The following is a 22,198-nucleotide window of genomic DNA, read 5'->3' on the forward strand; positions in this document are numbered from 1 at the left end:
GACTGTCACCCCTCTCTTTTCGTCGTCGCATTGCTAGCCTCACCCTTTATCACAAATTCTTTTATTCTCCTCTCAATCAAGCACCGTATATCGCCGCCACGTCACGCATATCTCACCGCACCAGTCATCCCCTTCAAGTTGCCCGCCCACTATTACGTACTACTACGTTTTCAGCTTCGTTATTTCTTCGAGCAGCCACGGACTGGAACGGCCTACCCCATGACATCGTCGCCATCGCTTCAACACCTGCTTTTCAAGAACGCGTAACAGATCACCTTCAATGTTAAATCACCATCGCTGTTTGTTTTCCTCACTACAAATGTAATCCCACCTCTTATGTAACACCCCCTGAAATGGGGGCCTTTAAGGAATAAAACTGAACTGAACTGATTACAACCAGGACAGGAACCCGAGGGCCTGCCTAAAACAGAAGACGTTATCTGGTATTTCTTCTCCTGCATTTTAATCTTTCTCTCGCCAGACTCATCTCGAATATCAGAGGAGTCGCAATCTTGCACGACGACTCTTCGCGTCCTATTAAGAGTCAAACGACCCATACACAAATGTTGACTCTTGTTTTGTGACTCTACCCGCGCGAAAATGGGTCTTCGTAAGAAAAAAGAGAGTCAAGTTGCTGTGACTCACTTTTTACTCTCTTTTTTCTTAGAGTGTATAAGCAACACCACCTAGATAGCGCAAGGCCTGTTCACTACGTCATGCTAGTGGCCCAAAATTTTCACTGTCAAGGCTGGCGTGCCGAAAGCGGTGACGTCAAAATCACTGTTGCGTACTCGGGAGCATCGCCATTAGATTCTATAGCAGCCGATCCACTAGCATGACGTCAAGGATCCGAGTGAAAAGGCCTTGTGCTTTCTAGGTGGTGTCGGTATAAGTTGATCAAACTCTGCAAAACGACGTCACCGATAGTGAGGTGCAAGAGAGTGCGCGACGTGAAGCACAAGAACAGGTTTGTCGTGTGCGTCGAAGGCGTAGTACACAAAAAAATTCCGCTGTCCTGCGGCAAAGTGTGTGTCGGGAACATGCTTGCCTAAGTGAACGTCTAAAAGAGAGCGCCACAGAAATGTGTGGAAAGGGGGAGAAGGTCAACTCTCACCTCGTTACCGCGATTGCGAGTGTGCCCCATATTTTGACGATGCTGTGGTTCTGTTCGAGAACCGAGATCGCTGTACGTGCGAGACTGTCGAGGCAGCAGCACTGGCGACTTGACGATTATGAGTGCGCGTTGAGTTCTCTGTCGGTTTCTTCATGTAAAAAAAATTAAATTGGTTTCCTTGATGGCAGTTGGTGACAGTGGATTGCTTGTTGACAACGAACGCGTGCTGGCACTGCCACGTTATCGACTCGTTACTTTCCGTTCCTGCTCCTTGTTGTTTTGTTCTTTGCCCGTATTGACTCTGCATATTTATCTAATCTGCCTGGCATTTAACTTTATTTGGAAGTTAGCGCTTGCACCTGCCGTGTCGTGTTCCCAAGCGGCGTCCTAAACTTCGTCGCTCGAAATCTGAGGATTACGTGCTAGTCCAAACCAATGCCTCGCTAAATCACGTCAGTAGTCGTTCAATAGAGGGATGTAAATGAAAGAAGGAAAGGGATCGAGCAAGCGAACACCTATTGAGGAGGAGCAATCGTTTATTGAACACCGTTCGTTCTCTTCCTGGGAGGCGCGAAGGTTGAAAGTGAACGTGCATATACAGGTGAGCCACACGTCTCCAGCGTCTGAACGGTCCAGTGTGCGTTCCGGCCCCTGCACTTGTCTCACACGCGTGACGAAAGGCCGGTGAACTGCGAACGAGAAGGAGCTCGCATGAGACAAAGCGAGACGATAAGATGTGCCGAAAAAATAAGATGCGCTCTCAGTGTAAGGATTCCTTAACTATAAGATTGATCCATCTGCCAACAAAATAATAGGCCCTCCTGCAATTACTCGCTCAATGCTTCACCACCACCACCACCACCACAATCATCATCATCATCATCATCATCATCATCATCATCATCATCATCATTATTATTATTATTATTACTATTATTTGGGGCGATAAATTGAAGCGATGTGGTGGTGGGGCTATGATTGCGCGGCATAAATGTTCCCATAGAACGCTCTATACGTGCTAAACAGTAAAAAAAAAAAAACAAAAAAAAACATATTGTTGCGGTAAGTCAGGGGGTTCTCGCGACATTAATGGTAAATTCAAACAAAACATTACCTTTAAACAGCACTTACATTTGTAACAAGAGCACATCGTCTACATAAGCGGGAACTGTAAGAGATATCTGTTTGCAGACACTGTATAAACCTATAGAGTCACTAAATTGATAAGTGGCTCCAGCGTGACTTATTCCGAGTCGGTGTGTACACTGGCGTCGGCACAATGAAGGCAACTGTCGTTGCAGCGACTCTCGAAAGTTCAACAATTACTAGACGAAAAAAAAATATAGTTTTGATGCCCAGTATGGCGGGTGAGAGAATCAACGCAGCGCGAGAATTATGCGAGTGAATACGGTATATTTCCTCTCTCTACTACTCCTTCCACTACACCGTCTCGTAAGACTAGATGTGCATGAAAAAAACATTTTTTTGACTTCCCTCTTTGCTACAAGGTATACGGAGAACTACCAATTCGATTCCAGGGGACAAAAATTTTGACTGTCCAACCCCTGGAATCCGAGGTACCAAGAAATTTGAAATATAATTTGACAAATGTGTTATTTGCTAAATCAGGATTGTAAGCATCCTTTTCTTGTTTTTTTTCTTGCAGCCTCCAGTGCATTTTTGTTATGTTATCTGTTATCTATTGCAGTGGTGCGACTACTTGGACGTTCCTTCGTGCGTATCTATCTATCTATCTATCTATCTATCTATCTATCTATCTATCTATCTATCTATCTATCTATCTATCTATCTATCTATCTATCTATCTATCTATCTATCTATCTATCTATCTATCTATCTATCTATCTATCTATCTATCTATCTCTATCTATCTATCTATCTATCTATCTATCTATCTATCTATCTATCTATCTATCTATCTATACATGCAAACGCGGTTGGGGGGTCAGGGGTCGACTTCTGGCTTGACCCGCTCGCGTCGAATTCACGTACACTATGAGATACAGTAATCGAGGACACAAATCCCAACAGCTCTCAGTCACTTCTGGATTCTGACCGCGTTCACTCAGGTTCTACTTCATCGTTTATCGCTGTAGAAACACCGGGTGTGGATTTTGTGACGTCACCATTTACCTCCCATTCCTCCGCTCATATCAGCGCCGCGCCGATTAACTCTAATCTCAGCGATAACGGCAGCGCTCGAGTTGTACCGTTGCCAGCGGCGAAAGACGAAGAACAGAAAAGTTAGTGGAGCGTTAGAAACAAATCCCTGGCATTGGCATTCCGAGTATGATCCAAGGACTAGAAAGTTTTGACAATTTTTTTCCGACGTCGTTTAACGACCCTAACGCGCGCAGACAATTTGAAATCCTAAAGTCAGAGTTGCTCAGTGGCGCTAATCCTTTTCTTTCTTTTCTAAAAAAAAATAAAAGCTTGGCGTTCTCTATCTGTTTCTGCTATTATTGAACTGATTTGAAAACGAAAAAAAAAATTCTCGCAGTAGAACGTTCTTTAGAGGGCGCGTAACAACTTCCAGCGTATTAAGGAAAACTTGCTGTGGGGCCTGGTGAGGGGCTCCTTTAAACGAGTAAAAGCGTCAATAGAGAGTTCTAACGCGAAACTACACGCGTACGCTTACCGGCACGCTAAAGCTCGCGACTGCGTGCCTACGCATGCGCAGACGTAGCGGGGACAGATTGTGCGCGTCGAAGCGTGGAGCGAGCACAGATAACTTCTTTCATCATCATCATCATCATCATCATCATCATCATCATCATAATCATCAGCCTGGTTACGCCCACTGCAGGGCAAACGCCTCTCCCATACTTCTCCAACAGCCCCGGTCATGTACTAATTGTGGCCATGCCGTCCCTGCAAACTTCTTAATCTCATCCGCCCACCGAACTTTCTGCCGCCCCCTGCTACGCTTCCCTTCCCTTGGAATCCAGTCCGTAACTCTTAATGACCATCGGTTATCTTCCCTCCTGATAACTTCCTTAAGGATGGCCAATCCCCCACCGTGGGCATGTGCCACAGCCACCCAGAACAACAACAACGACGACGACGACGACGACGACGACCACGACAACAACAACAACAAATATCGGTGCTCTGGCTGTCTCGCGAAAATACGAAACGATGTCTACAAAGGCGAAAATACGGAGCCAAGTGGGCGCGCGCTGACGCGCGTGGCTTGTGGGTTGAAACTTCCCTTCCTCGCAAGGCGCGAGCCATCGCGCGCCGGCAAGGGCGTGTACATGTAGTTCGGTCTTGGGGTTAGGGTTACCAAGCGTTGGGGGGTCGCAAATAGCCGGGCTTACAAAACGAAACAAAAAAGCAAAACAAAAACGCACAGGGCCTACAGTGGAGTTCGCGCCTCCGAGCGCTTATAAGTACCCTAATCTAAAATTACCGAATAACATTTTATTAGAGAAAAGTACAAAAAGAAAGAACAAGACGAAGCGTCGAAGAAGGAGGAGGAAGGCGCCTCCATATGCTCTCTTGGATAGTGCCACAGGGATACTTGCTCAACCGTGGAGGATTTTATAATTGCTACAAAGAGATTGTCTTGAATTGTTAAACACTTTATTTTTGTTCGTTTCCTCCAGTTAGCTTCACCATTTTCAGTTTTCAATAAAGGTAGCCTAATTTCATCCAGATCTTGGCCAATCCCCCACAGTGGGTGTGCGCCATCGCGTAAGGAATACCATACCATACCATACCATACCATACCATACCATACCATACCATACCATACCATACCATACCATACAATACAATACCATGCGACACTCACGATTTCCACGGTGTGCGTCTGCAGGTTTCGGCTGACCGTGATCTCCTTGGTGGTCGGGTCGGCCGCGGACCTCGTCAAGGGCACCACGACGGCCGACTTCGGCACCGGGGCGCCGAGCAGCGAGATGGCCATCTTGTCGGCGTGGAATAGAATGACGACCGTCATGTCCTTGTTCATCTGCAAGCCGCCCAGCGTGGCCGCAACCTGGCCGCCGTAGAACACTTTGATCCTGCCGGCGACGGGGTCGCCGAGAAACAAAAAAAAGAGGAATTCGGATCGCACGCGAAACAGGAAACACAACAAAGAAGCAAACAAAAAAATTTGTACAGACCCGACGCATATCTTGCTAAATATATATATATATATATATATATATATATATATATATATATATATATATATATATATATATATATATATATATATTACGTGTAGCTGAAGCCCAACGCTATATACAATTTATTTACGCGGAAGCTAACGGAGGGGCAAAATGGCGACGCTATATCAAACCGGCCTTCCGTTAGCCTTCCGTGGGCTATATATATATATATATAAATTAAGTGAAGCTTTCGTTTAAGTGGTTAATCGAGCGCTGCTGGTCTGCCAATTTCATTCTTACGTATTTCATTCGGGAAAGTGGTGCGTATTTCTTTCATTCGGGAAAGCGGCGAGCATTCCAGTCCTTCATTCAGGAAAGTGGTGGGTATTTCATTCTTCTTTCATTAAGGAAAGTGGAGAGTATTTCATTCTTTCATTAAGGAAAGTGGAGAGTATTTCATTCTTTCATTAAGGAAAGTGGAGAGTATTTCATTCTTCCATTCGGAAAAGTGGCGCGCATTTCTTTCTTTCATTCAGGAAAGTGGCGCCTATTTCTTTCTTTTATTCAGGAAACTAGAACGACAGTGCATCTTTACAGGGCTTTCGACGGCGCCTATTTCAAAATTCGTATGGCATGATGAACTTTGTTCAGGTACTGAAGATCAACCCTTAGGTTGACGCAGGCGGCTCCCAAGTTGGAACAGTAAGGTTTAACGTTGCCGCCATATGGTGGGCCTTCTGGACGGCTTGTAGTTGATCTAAAAGAGCTCTACTGTGCTGGGCTCTTCAACCCCAGTGTCCTTCCTTGTCACAGTCTGTGAAAGACACAGGACACTGCCAAAGCAAATGGTGTAGAGTAACGATGCCATTACACTTCTCGCAATTGTTTGGCACCTCTCTTTCTGGATATAGCTTGTTGATAAAGTGTCGTTCTGAAAATTCATCTCAAGTGAATACGCCTTGCGAGTTCGGCGGCTACAATTCCTAATATGCGATACGTGCCGAAAAGTAATAAATAAGAAGCTAATTATAATATTTCTTTCATTAACCGAATACGTATTTCGATTTCTTGCGCAACTGATATCCGCGCCTCAGAATAATCCAACTCACGGACTATAATTACGTTTTCTGCAACAGGCAGGTAATCGTTAAAAATTCTGTAAGACCTAAAAGTAATCACCGCGTACGTACCGTAAAATAAAAAAAATTAAATTGCCCGTGCCAGTTTGTTATTTAAGAGGGAACTATAGAGTCACTGGCGTCCAGCAGTTTTTTTTTCGTGTAATTCGGAAACAACACGCACTGAGTGTATAAACCGATCGACTGATTAATCGATTGAAGCAGTCCTTACTCGCCCGTGCGACTCTCACGCATAATGCACTTTCCGGTGAACCGCAGGACACCGCCGGCGCCCACGACGTACTGCGAGGGAAGCGTGTAGCTGTGATTCTGCGAAGAAAAAAAATTGGCCACGCTTAGCTTGGTTAAGCCAAGAATGCGTTGCATATTGCGCGAGTTGGGGCCCAGCTTTTCCTCCGGCTGTCGTGACGTCACGTCACGTGGTTGCGCTAAAGGTCAGTGGTGGCTGCGCGGCCGCGCCCAAGGGCTGAACTGAGTGATTGCAATATGCAACGCATAAAAGAGGCGAACACGTCGATGAGAGCAGCGACAACGCAAAAGCTCGGTACACTAAATATCACCACGGACCGAGGCCTATCCGCGGCATGTAGGCAGTCCTTTTACAACGTCAAAGACATCTGGAGGCAACATTGAAAGGGTACGGTGCTAGTATACTTAGAATACCCTTTTCCGACGTCCAAGACATCTGGAGGCAACATTGAAAAGGTACGGTGCTAGCACACTTAGAATACCCTTTTCCAACGTCCAAGACATCTGGAGGCAACATTGAAAGGGTACGGTGCTAGAATACTTAGAATACCATTTTCCAACGTCCAAGACATCTGGAGGCAACATTCAAAGGGTACGGTGCTAGTATACTTAGAATACCCTTTTCCAACGTCCAAGACATCTGGAGGCAACATTGAAAGGGTACGGTGCTAGCACACTTAGAATGCCCTTTTCCAACGTCCAAGACATCTGGAGGCAACATTGAAAGGGTACGGTGCTAGCACACTTAGAACACCTTTTTCCAACGTCCAAGACATCTGGAGGCAACATAGAAAGGGTACGGTGCTAGCACACTTAGAATACCCTTTTCCAATGTCCAAGACATCTGGGGGCAACATTGAAAGGGTACGGTGCTAGCACACTTAGAATGCCCTTTTCCAACGTCCAAGACATCTGGAGGCAACATTGAAAGGGTACGGTGCTAGCACACTTAGAACACCTTTTTCCAACGTCCAAGACATCTGGAGGCAACATAGAAAGGGTACGGTGCTAGCACACTTAGAATACCCTTTTCCAACGTCCAAGACATCTGGAGGCAACATTGAAAGGGTACGGTGCTAGCACACTTAGAATGCCCTTTTCCAACGTCCAAGACATCTGGAGGCAACATTGAAAGGGTACGGTGCTAGCACACTTAGAACACCTCTTTCCAACGTCCAAGACATCTGGAGGCAACATAGAAAGGGTACGGTGCTAGCACACTTAGAATACCCTTTTCCAATGTCCAAGACATCTGGGGGCAACATTCAAAGGGGTACAGTGCTAGCACACTCAGAATACCCTTTTCCAACGTCCAAGACATCTGGAGGCAACATTGAAAGGGTACGGTGCTAACACACTTAGAATACCCTTTTCCAACGTCCAAGACATCTGGAGGCAACATTGAAAGGTATACGGTGCTAGCACACTTAGAATAACTTACACATGCGCGCGTTAGTACCGCCGCGTTATTTTTTTTCTTCGCGCCCATGATCACGCGCGGTCCTTGACTATACGCGCAGTTGCGAAAACACGATAGACGTGTCGTTTGGTACGCCGCTTCGCCGAAGCGGATGGGTAGCGCAGGGACTCAAGGTACCTGACTTTGGCTGAAGAAATCGCATGTTTCGAAAATCACTGTCACTGGCTTCTTCTTGCTTGAGATTTATATCTTTTGTTATCTTAGTTTATTTTATTATTTTATTTTTTGTTTCGTTTTGTTTTATTAATATGACGTTTTCCTTTGTGCAGCAAAAGCGTAACGCGTCAGCGGCGGTTTTCCGCAGTGACTGGACGTAGAAATGCTCGTGCATTTAAATTCGGGACAGTTTGCTTAGAGAGAAGTGTCACCACCGCTTTTCGTTCCACGTTCCTTGCAAATGCAGACAATTGCAGCTGCGGAAACCACAGTTGGCGGCAAGGTAAAAAAAAATGATGGCGGTCTCACTGGCGCTGAGGCACACGTTTGTAGGAAAGAAGCATGGCTTCCGAGATGGGGCGGCGCACGCGACAGATTTTAGTACTCAATCTTGGAGGCAATGGAAGAAGATATCTCGGACCGAGCGTTATAGAGAAGTAAGTACCAACCAATCGGCCCAAGTTGCGTTTCTCCCAATGGGTTTCCGAAATTTAGCGAGTGTTTTCTTTTGAGCAATACCACTTGCATTAGCATAGGCGCATGACCCAGAAACGAATCGAACCAGTTGTAATGGAATTTAGCTGTGAGCACAGTCTCGGAAATCAAACTAGCGGCGCTTTGGCCATACCGAACGTTCCAAATCTGAAACGAGTGCTATTTGCAGTTCCTTCTAAATCTCTTGCGAGCAAATTGACAGCTCACCGCGCTGAATGAGAAAGCAGCATCTTCTGCTCACACCGCTACACTAAAGCTTGCGACCAAAGCGATATGTCGCCTTGGGGCATAACATGTGTCTAGATCAACGTTCGGACCTTCCGATCTACAGTTGTAATTCCTGCCACCATTGCTTGCGGACAAAAGTACATTAGCGAGAATATTCCGGCTGCTTAAGGCATTAGTAACGCAAATGCTGGGGCAGAGGAATGAACTAACCAACAGAATGAAGCTTAACCGTACACATCAATAATTTATGAAAGCGCCTGCCTAAACAAAGTACATTCCGTGATTCGAGACGCCAGCAACACGTTTAAGGAAGCAATGGTCTACTCTCCGGGAACACGGAAGTCGTATCGAGTGAACTGTTTCGAACAAGCGACCATATAGTGTCAGTCATCTTTTTTTCCCAATGCGCATTTTTCGCATTCATGTCGCACTCCGTTGCGCGTCGTCTGCTACTTTCGGGAAACTATGAAATGACGAGTTGCCGTCTGTCCGCCGCGATATGACCGTGATGGTAAACAGCAAAATTCTTTCAACATCCGTCTCTTTCTTTTGGACTCGTTCACAGCGGCATCACGACGTTTTGTTAACTACGAGGCAACGTTGCAGTGCACGCCGTAACGTGAGAACATGCGGCTGAACCTAGAGCAGCTGGTTCTCGGCACGGCCGCTAGAGGGCTGGAATTTAGTTGGAGTAGCGAATAGGCTTAGGGAGCCAGAGTTGCGTGTCTGACTGAACTCGCCGCTCGCGCCGCTATTCGCCAAACGTAATGAATGACGCTGAAAGCATCCTCCTTTGCAGGAATGCCAACTTCACAGTTGTGCCATTGGCGCTGAATCAGGCCGCACCGCCATTTCGCATTTCGGGCAGTTTGTAGGAAAGCTGAATACTACGTGTTTCTGACCCTGCCGTCTCCGTTGGTGTTGCTTCGCTGTTGCGATATCTCTGGGTCGGTGCTTTGCAGTGCCCCTGAGTCGCGGGCACGACTGGGTGCTGTAGGAAATCGGGTCACTCTAAATAATCAAACGATGGTGATTACTCGCGAAAGGCACCCTTATTTCACACGCTAGTTAAACCATGCGCGCAAAGTAGCAAGCCGCAGGTAGAAGCACGAAGAAAATCTAAATTAGCGGCGCTGTGAGCATCCCTTAGATGCAAAACAATCCATCTATAACGACCCGGCTTGAAGCCATGCTTGAATCCATAATTCACTAATCGGGTACTTACTTTGCTCGCGTCACATTGTAATGACGATAAAGAACAAGGCAGTGCCACAACTCGGTCACAAATTTATTGACGACGTCAGACGGCCAATTCCCAACGCGATCGCGTCCGATCCGGATCGAAATTCCGGATCACGACTGCTGCTTGTATATAGGTACATAATTGCACATATCCCTCAAGGACCCTGAAATACTAACTTCAGAGGGGGACCGATTACCCAAGCGCCACCGGCTAGACAGGAAGCTCGAATTCCCATATCCAATATAATTTGGCAAAGCCTGTATCTGTGTTCAAACTCAGTTATCTCCTCCACAGTTTCTTTCATAGAGGCTCCTTCATGCCTAGAAAATTCGCGAAGCAAAAGTTTGTACCGCTGAATGTCTACAAAAATTCGTTACTCACTAGTACAATAAACACGTAGGACACATTGCACCAAAAAGGGTGTCACTCGTACCTCTGAGATGCCATGTCGCAGTATCTGCCCGAATGCATAATCTACACCTCTGCATTTGTCGCGATAACTTGCACTTGTCATCGCTTCTTTATTCCCTTATTCCTCATCGTAAATTATGTATAGTCTCTATTGCCCACCTGCTGCAATGCTTCGATGCAGCTGTATATATATTACAGTCTTTGATTACAGTCTTTGATCTCGGTACATCCTCCTGTATAATATTCCCTTGTACTGTATCTTGTCTATCAATAATAAGAAACACCATTCATTCATTCATTCATTCATTCATGCATGCATGCATTCATTCAATGAGCAAGAGATATTGCACACGTAGTCGAATACATACCAGTTCTGTCAGGGTCATCTGTTTAGGAGAAGTGTGGTGTGCTTCGTAAACTATAAAGCCGTGCATCTTCTTGGATTTGTCGCCTACAAACTCCTCACCGGGGACCAGGCGCGCACAGTCCTTGAGTATGGACGCAGCGGGACTCGAAGCGACAGTGGGCGTCCCGTCCAGGTACACCTGCAATGGCGGAACGCCCGGAAGACGCGACCACGGAGGAATTAAAGATGGCTCGCGTTTTGCAAGACCCTGCCAGGGCACACAATGTCGCAGGTAAAAAATTGGAGGACGCTTAAGCTTCGCCTTCAAGAGTGGAACGCGACAGCGTTCCCGTCGACCCGCCAAGGGGTGTAAGACAATGGGCTACGGCGCAGCGACTACGCGCCCCGCATCGGACGCGGTGAGCGTCGAGCAAGGCAGCGTTCGGCGCGGCAACGAAATGTGCGCCTGAGCAAGCGGCGCACGCCTGAGCCTTAGAAACAGCTCGTTTCTAAGGCAACATCGCGTTCACTAGAGGCGCTTTTGTACCGCTTTGAAGCATCGAACTCGTGGCTGAGTGAATAAAGAAAAAAAAAACTCGTGGCTGAGTGGTAGAGTCTCCGTCTCACACTCCGGAGACCCTGGTTCGATTCCCACCCAGCCCATCTTGCAAGTTGTTTTTTATTCATGAAGTGCCTGCTGGGATTTATCGCTCACGGCCAACGCCGCGGACGCCGACGACACCGGATTTTCTGCGACACGAGCTCCTTAACGCTGTCGCGTTAAAATGTCGGACAGGTAAAACCCCCAGCACAACGTGTTCGGCTTGATGCCTCTCTAAAGTTACGGAGTGCATTGCGAATCGCCCCTTGGCTGCAGCCAAACTGCAGGCTCCAAGTGATAATAAATTTGGAATAGTCAGTGAGAACGCAAGATAGAGAAACTTTCAAGAAATTCAAGGTTTGCATTGCATTGTACCGTCCGCGGACAGATACGTCTATGATGTGTGTCTACGCTTGGTATGTTGTGAAATGTTCGCGTAGTATGTTATGTATGGGTAAACTTACGGTATGTGCACTCGCTCGTCTGTGGAAGTGCGAACTTTGCGCGTTCTCGGAAACGTAAGAATCACGTGTGCTTACATACGGAATGCACGTTCATCTTTGGTGGGTCCCTAGACCCACGTCCTTCTGTCACATTGCCGACAGACTGTCCTTTGCGATTTTTTTTTTGTGTGCCACATTTTGTTACAAATTCCGTCGAGACCCCCGTGGAGTAGCCGGTGCCACCTAAAGGCGTCTATCTCTCCTACTACACCGTGTCAATAACAAAAAGGGGAAGATTCTGCGCAACCAAGTTGATGCAGAAGCAGAAGAGAAGTCTTTTAACTGGATTTTTTTTCTCTTTTCCTTTTCCTCAATCTCGGCAATCAGAGTGAACAATGAATAAAGGGAAAATCAGACATCCACCCGTTCGTAGCAATTTCTACTAAGAAAACCCATACGGGTTCCTCGAAAGAAAAGCCTCATAGTTGAAGAAAAATTCGTCCTGGTCCGGGACTCGAACCCGGGACCACCGCCTTTCCGGGGCAGCCGCTCTACCATCTGACCATCTCTACCATCTACCAATGGTCCAGGGTTCGAGTCCCGGAACAGGACGAATTTTTCTTCAACTATGAGGCTTTTCTTTCGAGGAACCCGTATGGGTTTCCTTTGTAGCAGTTGCAACGAACGGGTGGATGTCTGATTTTGCCGCTATTAATTACTTCTCTCCACCTTGCGGGTTTCCGCAGAACTACTGCGTCAAACAGAGTGAACAATCGTGCGTACCTCGATTTTGTTACTGGAATTCCACTCCAGCTGGATGACGTAAATTTTGCTGCTCATGGTGACGGGCTTCTTCAGAGTCAGGTCGTAACGGTGATGGTTGCTGTGCTGCAGGTGCTTGCTACCCACGTACAGCTTGCGGTCTTGCGGATCCTGGCGCACGTAGAAGTATTTGTTGCTGTCCTCGACCGTCTCGTAGCAAAGCTCCATGAATTTGCTGCAAAGAGCGAAACATTACGTAGTTGCCCTCTTTTGAGTAACTTTCCCTAGCCTGCGAAATCTATTGGGGCGCCTTTATTTGCTATCCCGTGGGGCATTTCTTAGAAAACTTTAGAATATAGGGACGGTAGGATCTAAATATTTTTATTTATGAGATTGATTTTTTAACTACATAGTGTTGGAAATTGGAAAACTAAAACAAATGGCTGTGGCTTAGCTAAGGTTAAGCCCAGGATGCAAAGCATACTAGCCTTTATTTTAACGCGACAGCGTTAAGGAGCTCGTGTCGCAGAAAAGCCGGTGTCGTCGGCGTCGGCTCAGACGTGCGGCGCTTGCTCAGGCGCACATTTCGTTGTCGCGCCGAACGCCGCATTGCTCGACGCTCACCGCGTCCGATGCGGGGCGCCTAGTCGCTGCGCCGTAGCAAAGCCACCTAGAAAGTCTCTGTAGCACGCCGCAACCTTCGCTTCTCATTCCAGCGAGCAGCTCTGTCTCCAGGAGGCATCTCACCTCGTGAGTGTCTAGCAGAGGCAAGCGCAGCTGCCTCTGCTGCTTATATACCACCGCGACGCCGCGAGCGACGGCGCTAGTTGGAGCCCCGTTTCTCCTCTGTCGTGACGTCACGGTGTCACGTGGTATGGCATAGGGTCAAAGGTCATTGAAGGCGACACCGCCGCGCCTGAGGAGCTGGGTTGAGCTCTAGTAATATGCTTCGCATAAAAAACGACCGAAAGGGGAACTATCAAGTTTTCAACTCTGTAACTCAAAAGCGAAAAAAGAACTTCATATGATAGTTATGCAAATTATGCGTAATAATGCATCTATAGGCGGGCGAAATTCATGTATTATACACCACTCTCAAACGCACCAATAATCTTGAAGGAGGTCGTTTGCAAAACTTGGGCGAACATTGTAACAATTTCGCGTAAGCTGTAAATTCACATATCAAATTTATCCCCTCGAGATGCTCTAACAGATTCGGTTTACGGAACTGCAGTCTCTGTTTTGGGGTGAAGGTACATGTGTGTGCACTTCGTGCTTCTATTTGTTCTTTTTCTTTTGAGACTTACCACTTTGCCACAATTTTCCCAAGGTATTCCCGTCGTAAGTCAAGATCTTGTTCATTAGAGTCTAGCAGAATTTAGCTTTCTCCCGCAAATTCAACGCATTAAATTAAAATCGGTTCAGGCGTTGTCTCGTAAAAGCATTCCTGCGTTTTACTTGCATTTTAGTAAGGCTGCATCGGAATTGGCACCGAGCTAAAGCTTCCTATTTAAAAGTAACTGAATATTGCTGTCCTTTTTGATCATAAAGACAACTAGGTACTACATTGCTACAAGGCGAACGAGACACGATCACCTGCGCTGTTTACAACCCCATAACTAACCTGATACAACCCCACAACCAACAGCATTAAATAATTTTTTTTTCGCAGAATAGTAAGTAAGAGGAGCAAACTATCACCCGCCCTAACACTGAGCATTTAAATAACTGATCTTATTTATATATAATACAGCTGTATGTTTCCTTGTTGGTCGTTTCATTATGGTGTTGGCACGTACTATCGCTGTTAACAGCGTTTCTATTGGCCAGTGTTTGTCTATGTTGATCATACATCTATGTTTGCTTTCTACATCAATAACGTTTTTACTATTGAATGATTTACTCCCCATACCATCGCATTGTCTGTGTTCATAACTCAGATTTTTGTTATGCGAAAGTATCAAATGGCCCATTGAGCTAAAAAGCCGGCGGTGTCTGTAGCAGCGAAAAGGCACCTAAATTCCCATTGGATGCGACGCCACCTCACGAACGGGCCTCGACGGAGCACAGCGGGCGAATTGGAGCACGTGCCGAAGCGATAGCGCGCCAGGCGCTGCATTGCCGCGACGCCACGTCACCATCCCGCCTCGACGTAGCAGGCCCGGTGACGCGACGCCACGTGACGACACGGGCTGTCGTCGGCGGGGCGGTCACGTGACGCGATTGCTCGCTCTCTTGTCGCGCAGGACGGCGTCGGTGGCACGCGGCGTTGGCACCGCTGCTTGCTGGCTCGGGTAGCACGTGCGACTGTGCATACATTACTCGCAGCGCAAAACTCGAAGGAGCACTCAGTGGCGTTCAATTGGATATCAATGCTTTCGCATTCACAACTCGGAAGAAGTGCTTAGGTGTCCGCTGATTTTTTTTTATCTTTGTTTAATTGCCCCTCTTGCTGGGCCTCTCAAGGACTGCTGTCTTCTGTAAACAAACAAACAAATAAACAAAGAAACAAACAAACAAATAAATAAATAAATAAATAAATAAATAAATAAATAAATTCGTTGTATCGGATACAAGCAATCCTCTAATGAAAGAGCAAAAAAGGGAACCGAGGGACCCGATTTTCGTTGCTCACAATCGTACAAAGCCAACAATGAAACCCCTATGCTTTCCTTGGTTTCATTGTCTGCGGACTTCATGTGGTTGTAAATAATCATTTACTGTCTTCTTTCTCCATTTCAGATACTTTTCACTCCTGTATCTTGAACCTAGCTGGAGAACTTTAAAGTATGTATTTGCCCGTGCCTGGTACTTGGTTATAAGTTAAATGTTCCTGTAGCGTGAATACAATATGAACCCTGCAAGGCCGCTTCATATGAGACTTTGCAGCGCATCTCTCCTGCAATTAGCGAGGCAATGAAAAGATGCACCGACTTCAGAAGCACCGTGTCTATCAAGTTCTTTCTTTTATGTTGCGATATTTTCCATTGCAGTCATTTGGCCAAAGATTTTTCTTCCCTTGACTGTCTGAGTGTATCTAACATCGTCTTAAGCGACATACGTGATTTGGCAATCATGGCTGTGCTCACAATATTGTGGAGCGTTCTTCGCTCACTTTTGAAACCGAATTCTCTATATTGAATTCGATGTTCCAAGTCAAATTTGGATTCATTTTGCTTTTCACGAATTATCCAGGAATTATAAGGAGTCGGAATCGAATTGAAATCTCATCTGTACTTTATTCGATTTTAATTTGTTCAGTTGAATGTCCCTAGTGGCCGAGGGGGGAAGAGTCCGATACATAGAACATGCAGAAAAGTGGAGGGTGCTTACGAGGGTAAAATTTCAAGGACAACAGTGACCTTTGAATCCTTCGCGCATTTATTCTTGAACTCGACTCTGAAATCCTTGTCTAGCGCATTGATTGGTTCCTGCAATATAAGAACAGCAAAAAAGCACAAATTCCTTGCAACGTTTGTACGTATAAACGACACGTAGCTTCTTGGAGTTTATGAAGAAAGTCTAAACCAATGGCTACGCCTTAGTTAGTGTGCGCTTATGCTACACGCGTGGTTAACATGGTTGAAACTCGAACACAAAGCTCGCTAGTGCGCATAACGACGCACGGGGACGCAATGATGTCTTGCACTTGGTGCAGGCGACGTTCATGCTTTTGTTCTTGCACGAGCTCCGTCGTCGGTTCCGGGTGCGAGTAGGACGTGCAAGGCACAATAGACACAAGGACACTGAAGTAGGAAATGCATCTGTGCAAGTTGACCACCTGTACATGCCCCCTTACGAATGCGTGATCCGTACCACCACCAGTTGTTGACCAAATGTTGACCAAACGTTGAACGAATTTAGCAGGATGCGTTGTTGGGCAAGTTGGTTCATTGTAATAGGAAACATTGGTTGCGCTTTCTAGACAATCACATGCAAGAAGACAGGACAGGCGCAAACTTGCGCCTGTCCTGTCTTCTTACATGTGATTGTCTAGAAAGCGCAACCAATGTTTCCTATTACGTTGAACGAATGTTGACTGAATGTCCACCGAGTGTTGTACGAAGTCTATGCCATCGTTGATGAGGCACATGTTGCTTTGAGGCCATACGCTTCAGCCACAAAGTAGACAAGCGAGCAACTTCCAGGCTTGCGAAGATTGAAATCGCCACGTACGACTGGGGGACATTTACAGGGTCTGACTGGCTCGGATTAGAAAATGTTTACGCACTCCACAAGCTTTTATCTAATGTCCTGTAGCACATAGCAAAAATTTATTAATTTAGCGTGGTTACTATTAGAGACAGACATCACGGAAACTTGAAATGCACATTCACTTGAAACGATTTGTTTTAATCACCAGTTTTGAGATAAGCACTGTCAAACTTGCGGTGAAAATTCGCTGTTGCTGCATTTACTTTTTTTTCTCAACAAAACGCCTTTTTTGTGCATTGAAGCTCGAGAATTACTGCAATGCCAAAGTATTTCGTCGCAATTTTTGGGGAAGGCGTATCTCAAAACTCGTGTCATCCTCTGAATTTGTTTTAAGAAGACGTATATTTCGAAGTCGCCAGCTACAATGCGTAAACTGTATTATGTGCGGTGGAGTAATTGGTTCAAACGTTGACTGGTGCAACTTCGTTGATGAAAGACGGATTATCGACAACACATTTTATAAGTCACTGTCGCAGTGTTCTCCATAAAACGGGCCAGCATGCTTATATTTAACTCCATTATGACGTTTTGCCGCGTGGCAACCCAAGTAGAACAAAAAGCTTCGTTAGCTCGTCAAATAGCCTTTTGATTTCTCGTGCACATTTTACGCCTAGTATTCTAGCATGAGAAGTAAACTTTTTTGCCTTATGCCACGGGGGGTTGCGAAAAAATTCTATTATCGATTGAAAAAAAAAAAACAGCCAATGCACGCGCTGGCTGGGCACGTGCTTCAACTAACTCACGCCGAGGCTTAAAACATCCTCTCGAGTGCCACGAGAATGCAACAAACTTTAGTATAAGTTGCTCGCTGTCCTCTACAGCGACTCAAATATATTTTACTTTCAGCCTATATAACTCAATAATTAACGGTCATTATCTAAGCAACTTATAAAGTGTTCCATTAAACAAAGTTTACTCAATAGAGAACTTGCGGAAAGTATCCAGAAATGTCCAAACAATTTCATTCCGCGAACGTATATCTGCGCGTGGTTGTAATTCTTTCCCGAGCTGCACAAAGAGCGCGCGAGATTTGAAAAAAAAAAAAAGTAACACGCGACTAGGTGCTTGGTGTCATTAGCGGTGATTGCGCGCGGTCACATTTAGCGCCGTCGAACGTGCTGACAACGAATGATCAATTCTGCACGCAGGACAAACGCACGAATAAACCGCAACCAACAATGAGAGGCTATGGCCACACCCTACGTTTCCGATGCGTCTCCTTCCAACGCTATAGAACCTTGTCGCCGTTAACGCAGTCCAACAGCGAGAACGCTGACAAAACTTCAAGAAATGTCCCCTATGTGTTCATTCGGCTCCATTTGCTTCATTACCCGCCGTGGTTGCTCAGTGGCTATGGTGTTGGGCTGCTGAGCACGAGGTCGCGGGATCGAATCCCGGCCACGGCGGCCGCATTTCGATGGGGGCGAAATGCGAAAACACCCGTGTGCTTAGGTTTAGGCGCACGTTAAAGAACCCCAGGTGGTCAAAATTTCCGGAGTCCTCCACTACGGCATGCTTCATAATCAGAAAGTGGTTTTGGCACGTAAAACGCCAAATATTATTATTATTATTGTTTGCTTCATTTCATCAATAGATAACAGGTCCTTGCAAAGGAGGCAGCCAGGACCATTGTCTTCAGTCTATCGCCGTTGCTTAAGCCCTACATATGAGTTCGGCCTGCGTGTAGTATTGATAATTCGTTGATAGCGTGTTTGCAGGCACAACCAGATTTATTGCACCGCTGGGTCACGCGTATAAGTACATTTATTGCACTGTTCCACGCTAGCTTTATTCAACAGTTTTTTTTACATGTGCTTTGTAGCGCTATGTAAGAACAGTGCAACAAACTTAATTAAACACGTGACCCGACGGTGCTATGTCTGTGGCTGTCCGGCCGCGGTGAAGACGCGCCCACTCCTTCCGTGTCATCTTGCTTCGCGAGCGGCGAAAAAAGTTTTCGCCCCGTCAGGCAAACTACCGCTGACAAACTACCACAGTGCGTCCCCTCGCTCATCTTTCTTTTTCCACTCCTTGCTCCATCACCTTCGCTCGATCTAAGTTGCGTCAAGTTTTGCCACCGATGAAGGCACTCACATTCATCGTTGTAGTGTGACGTTTTTCAGTCAATGCAAAATTGTTTTTTTCGTCGCAACTTTTGCTCAGGGGTCAGCAGTTTCGGCAAACATCTTAGCACAATGGCTGCCTTCTTGTCCTGTTTGGTGCCGTTAACACTTTCGTTAAATGTTCTCAGCGTGCGTTTTAGATTCCCCTGTGTGTGTTTGTGTGTGTGCGTGTGTGTGTGTGTGTGCGTGCGCGCGTATATGTGTGTGTGTGTGTTTGTAAGTATTTTGCTAATATTGTTGTTTCATTTAAATTTGCAACCCTTGTGCAGAGCTTCGTCTCGGTGGTGTCGATATGAAGACCCTCGATCCTGTTGTTAGACACTCTTACATGACCCAGAAGATTAAATATTCGATTCACTACTGACCCCATTGGGCTGGTTGACTGATAGAACGATATCTCAGCATGACGATAGGACGCACTTACGTTGAATATAATGTGCATGCCAAACTCTTTGCGCGCTTCGGCTATGAGGACCCGTTGCGCGGTGGTGATCCTTCTACCCAAACCCGGCATCTGGGCCATCTTTCTTGGAGGTCGTTGGGGGGGTGCTCTCTACAACCTGGAACTCGACGGCGTCGACAGCTCTGGCGGCTGCCAGCGATTGCCGAGAAAAAAAATGAAAGAAAAGAACGAAAACATGACGTCATTGACCCGATCTTTTTCTACGCGTCACTGATAAGCAGCCAATTACAGTGAAGCGTTCCGGCCTCTTACGTGCCCGACATTTGTCTTCGCAATTATTTTAATGGGATTTGTAACGCGGGCCGCAACTGGAGGCTGCACAATTGAAGAGGTGATTGTATGAGCGTCGTTGTAATGCAGGCATGTTTGTAAAGGCTCCAGTGCGCGATTTATTGTGATGACATTGGAAATGTTGGCAGCTGTTGTGCCGTTGGATACTACAGTAACAGTATATCGTTTCATGTGCAAAGGAGGCTAACATGAGGTGATATAAAAAAAAAAAAAGATGCAAGTGATCCGGCGAAGAAGTAAGCACATTGCGCACACAGGATTAAACAACGACAGTCACTGTAGAAACAAAGAAATAGCGAACAAATCGATCTATAACCCACACAGAATGCTGCGACATAATAATAACACTCAAAAGACATACAAAGTGTTAATATATAGATGCGGCGTCGCTTTCAACAAAGCAGTTTATCAAACCTTTCGGAGCCGAATGCTTTGATGATGCCTTACTTCGTGGCAACTTTTCTACGTGAAAAGACTGTTCCTAGAATCGGCGTCAAATCGATAAACTTGTATTATAGAGTTGTAAAGGCGTAATTGTAATGATGCCCACATGCTTGTTTTTGTCTTTTTCAGTGTGTTCCTTTTCTTGCTAACTTCATCCAATCAGCTTCATCCAGTCGCCGTCGCACTCCAATTATGGTGCGCCGAAGCGCGTCCACCACGTTACCGGACCCGTCTGACAGGTTGGCGACCCCCACCTCATGCGCCGCACGTCGGCCAACTGCCGCACTCAACGGAAAGATCTAATAGCATCACAGGTACTCCTGAGGAGCAGGCAGCTGTCGATCAACAGCGCCGGGAGCAGAACCGGGAACGAGCTCGTCTGCACCATGACGATGCTGCAGTCTGGGCACAAGAAGAGGCTCGTGCAGCCGAACGCAAGCAGCAACTGGGTACCAAGGATCGGGCACCCTACCAAGCCGTCGTTTAATGAACCGTCGGTATTAACCCAGTGATAAACACCGGGGCTGTACGTTTCATCTACACTGGTTAACCATCTGTACGGAGTGCTTGGGCGGTGATTTTTCTTTACTTCTGTATGCGGATATGTAATGGTTAGATCCAAATGAAAAAAAAAATTAAGTTGCGAGACAGCCACCAGTTTCATAGGCTTCTTTCTTCGTCTCTTGCCTGAGAGCTGAGCTTTGTTCGCAACCGTGAATCAATCGAATTTGGCCAATTCGCAGCGATTATTACCACAACGCTTATACATTTGAGCGATCACATTGCGGTCGCTCAGGCGTATCATGTGAGCCTTATAGTTTATTAACTCACCTTACCGGGATTCGGCGTCACTCTCTCGCCGAGCAGGCGTAGCTGGGGGGGTCTCTCACACAGCTGAGGCGCGGAGGAGGTATCAACGGAGGGTAGCTGTGACGTTAGCCTGGAAGAGTCCCGAGAGAAAGCGCTTGCTTACAGTGGTGCCGGCTTACACGTTACAAACGGTGTTCTCATAGATTCCGTGCGTCCCTACGGGACATTTACCAGCGTCTATAGATTGGTGGGTGCCATTGATCGTGCAGCTTCAAGGGATGCAGACGAGTTACACTTCAAGCGCTACGCTTCTTATTTCTCAGATGGCGCTGCCGTACCATGCGCGAGGGCGTGTTTAAGTCACGCGGAATTTTTGTCGCGTTTTGATGACTTTCTCGCTTTACCCGAAAAAAAAAGAATTGACACACGATGTCTACCTTGGCTAAAAAAAAAGTCGTTTTGACGTTTCTTACGATTCTCTGCAACTCCCTAATTGAGAGCTCAGAAATTAGCCCATAATAATGAAACGTATGGCTACTTTTCATTAATTGACTAATTGGACGTTAGGAACTAACGTCCCGGTTTCTCAACTGCACTCCGAACAACGTGCATTTTGCTTATTCACGTAGAGCGATCTTTCCTTTCTTCGTCAAACGTTCGTGCACGGTCACTGGGACGTCCTGTGCATACGAGGAAAGAGGAATCGTTTGCCTCGATATAGTCTAGTGCACCCGTGAACACGCAACTTCTCCTACAAGATCTGCTACCGCGCTGGCTAGGCTGTATGTGATGCGGCACTGTTGTGGGCACTGGAAGTTTTAAAGTCCGGTACATATTTACGTATAAGGCAAACTGAAACCGCGGTCCCTGAATGATGGTATGAAGAACCGTGCTGAAACCTATCTATTACTCACTCTTCAAGTTCCCGGAGCGAATAGTCGTCCTCGTCGAGCGGCTCGCGGTGGCTTGGTGGAGCGACGCGCAAGGCAAGCAACAGGGCTCGGCTGTGATGGGGCTTCACGAACTGCCACTTCTCATACGCATTAGGC

At 46.4% G+C, this 22,198-nt stretch overlaps 1 protein-coding gene across 2 annotated transcripts; it reads right to left on the reverse strand.

The window, feature by feature from the left end:
• Positions 1–1,640: 1,640 nt before the first annotated feature.
• Positions 1,641–22,198, reverse strand: LOC139052688 (uncharacterized). 2 transcript variants are annotated; one of them, XM_070529730.1, is made up of 9 exons: positions 22,064–22,198; positions 21,176–21,279; positions 19,566–19,733; positions 16,137–16,234; positions 12,825–13,038; positions 11,020–11,196; positions 6,601–6,698; positions 4,932–5,160; positions 1,641–1,803 (listed from the first exon to the last, which is right to left on the reverse strand). In XM_070529730.1, the coding sequence occupies exons 3-9, from the start codon at positions 19,662–19,664 to the stop codon at positions 1,777–1,779; spliced, it is 942 nt and encodes a 313-aa protein (XP_070385831.1). In that variant the 5' UTR covers positions 19,665–19,733; positions 21,176–21,279; positions 22,064–22,198; the 3' UTR covers positions 1,641–1,776. The 2 variants fall into 2 exon arrangements, with proteins under 2 accessions (XP_070385831.1, XP_070385830.1); XM_070529729.1 differs by having other exon boundaries at positions 21,171–21,279.

Source organism: Dermacentor albipictus, unplaced genomic scaffold (assembly GCF_038994185.2).
Source record: "Dermacentor albipictus isolate Rhodes 1998 colony unplaced genomic scaffold, USDA_Dalb.pri_finalv2 scaffold_29, whole genome shotgun sequence".
Lineage (NCBI taxonomy): Eukaryota > Metazoa > Arthropoda > Arachnida > Ixodida > Ixodidae > Dermacentor > Dermacentor albipictus.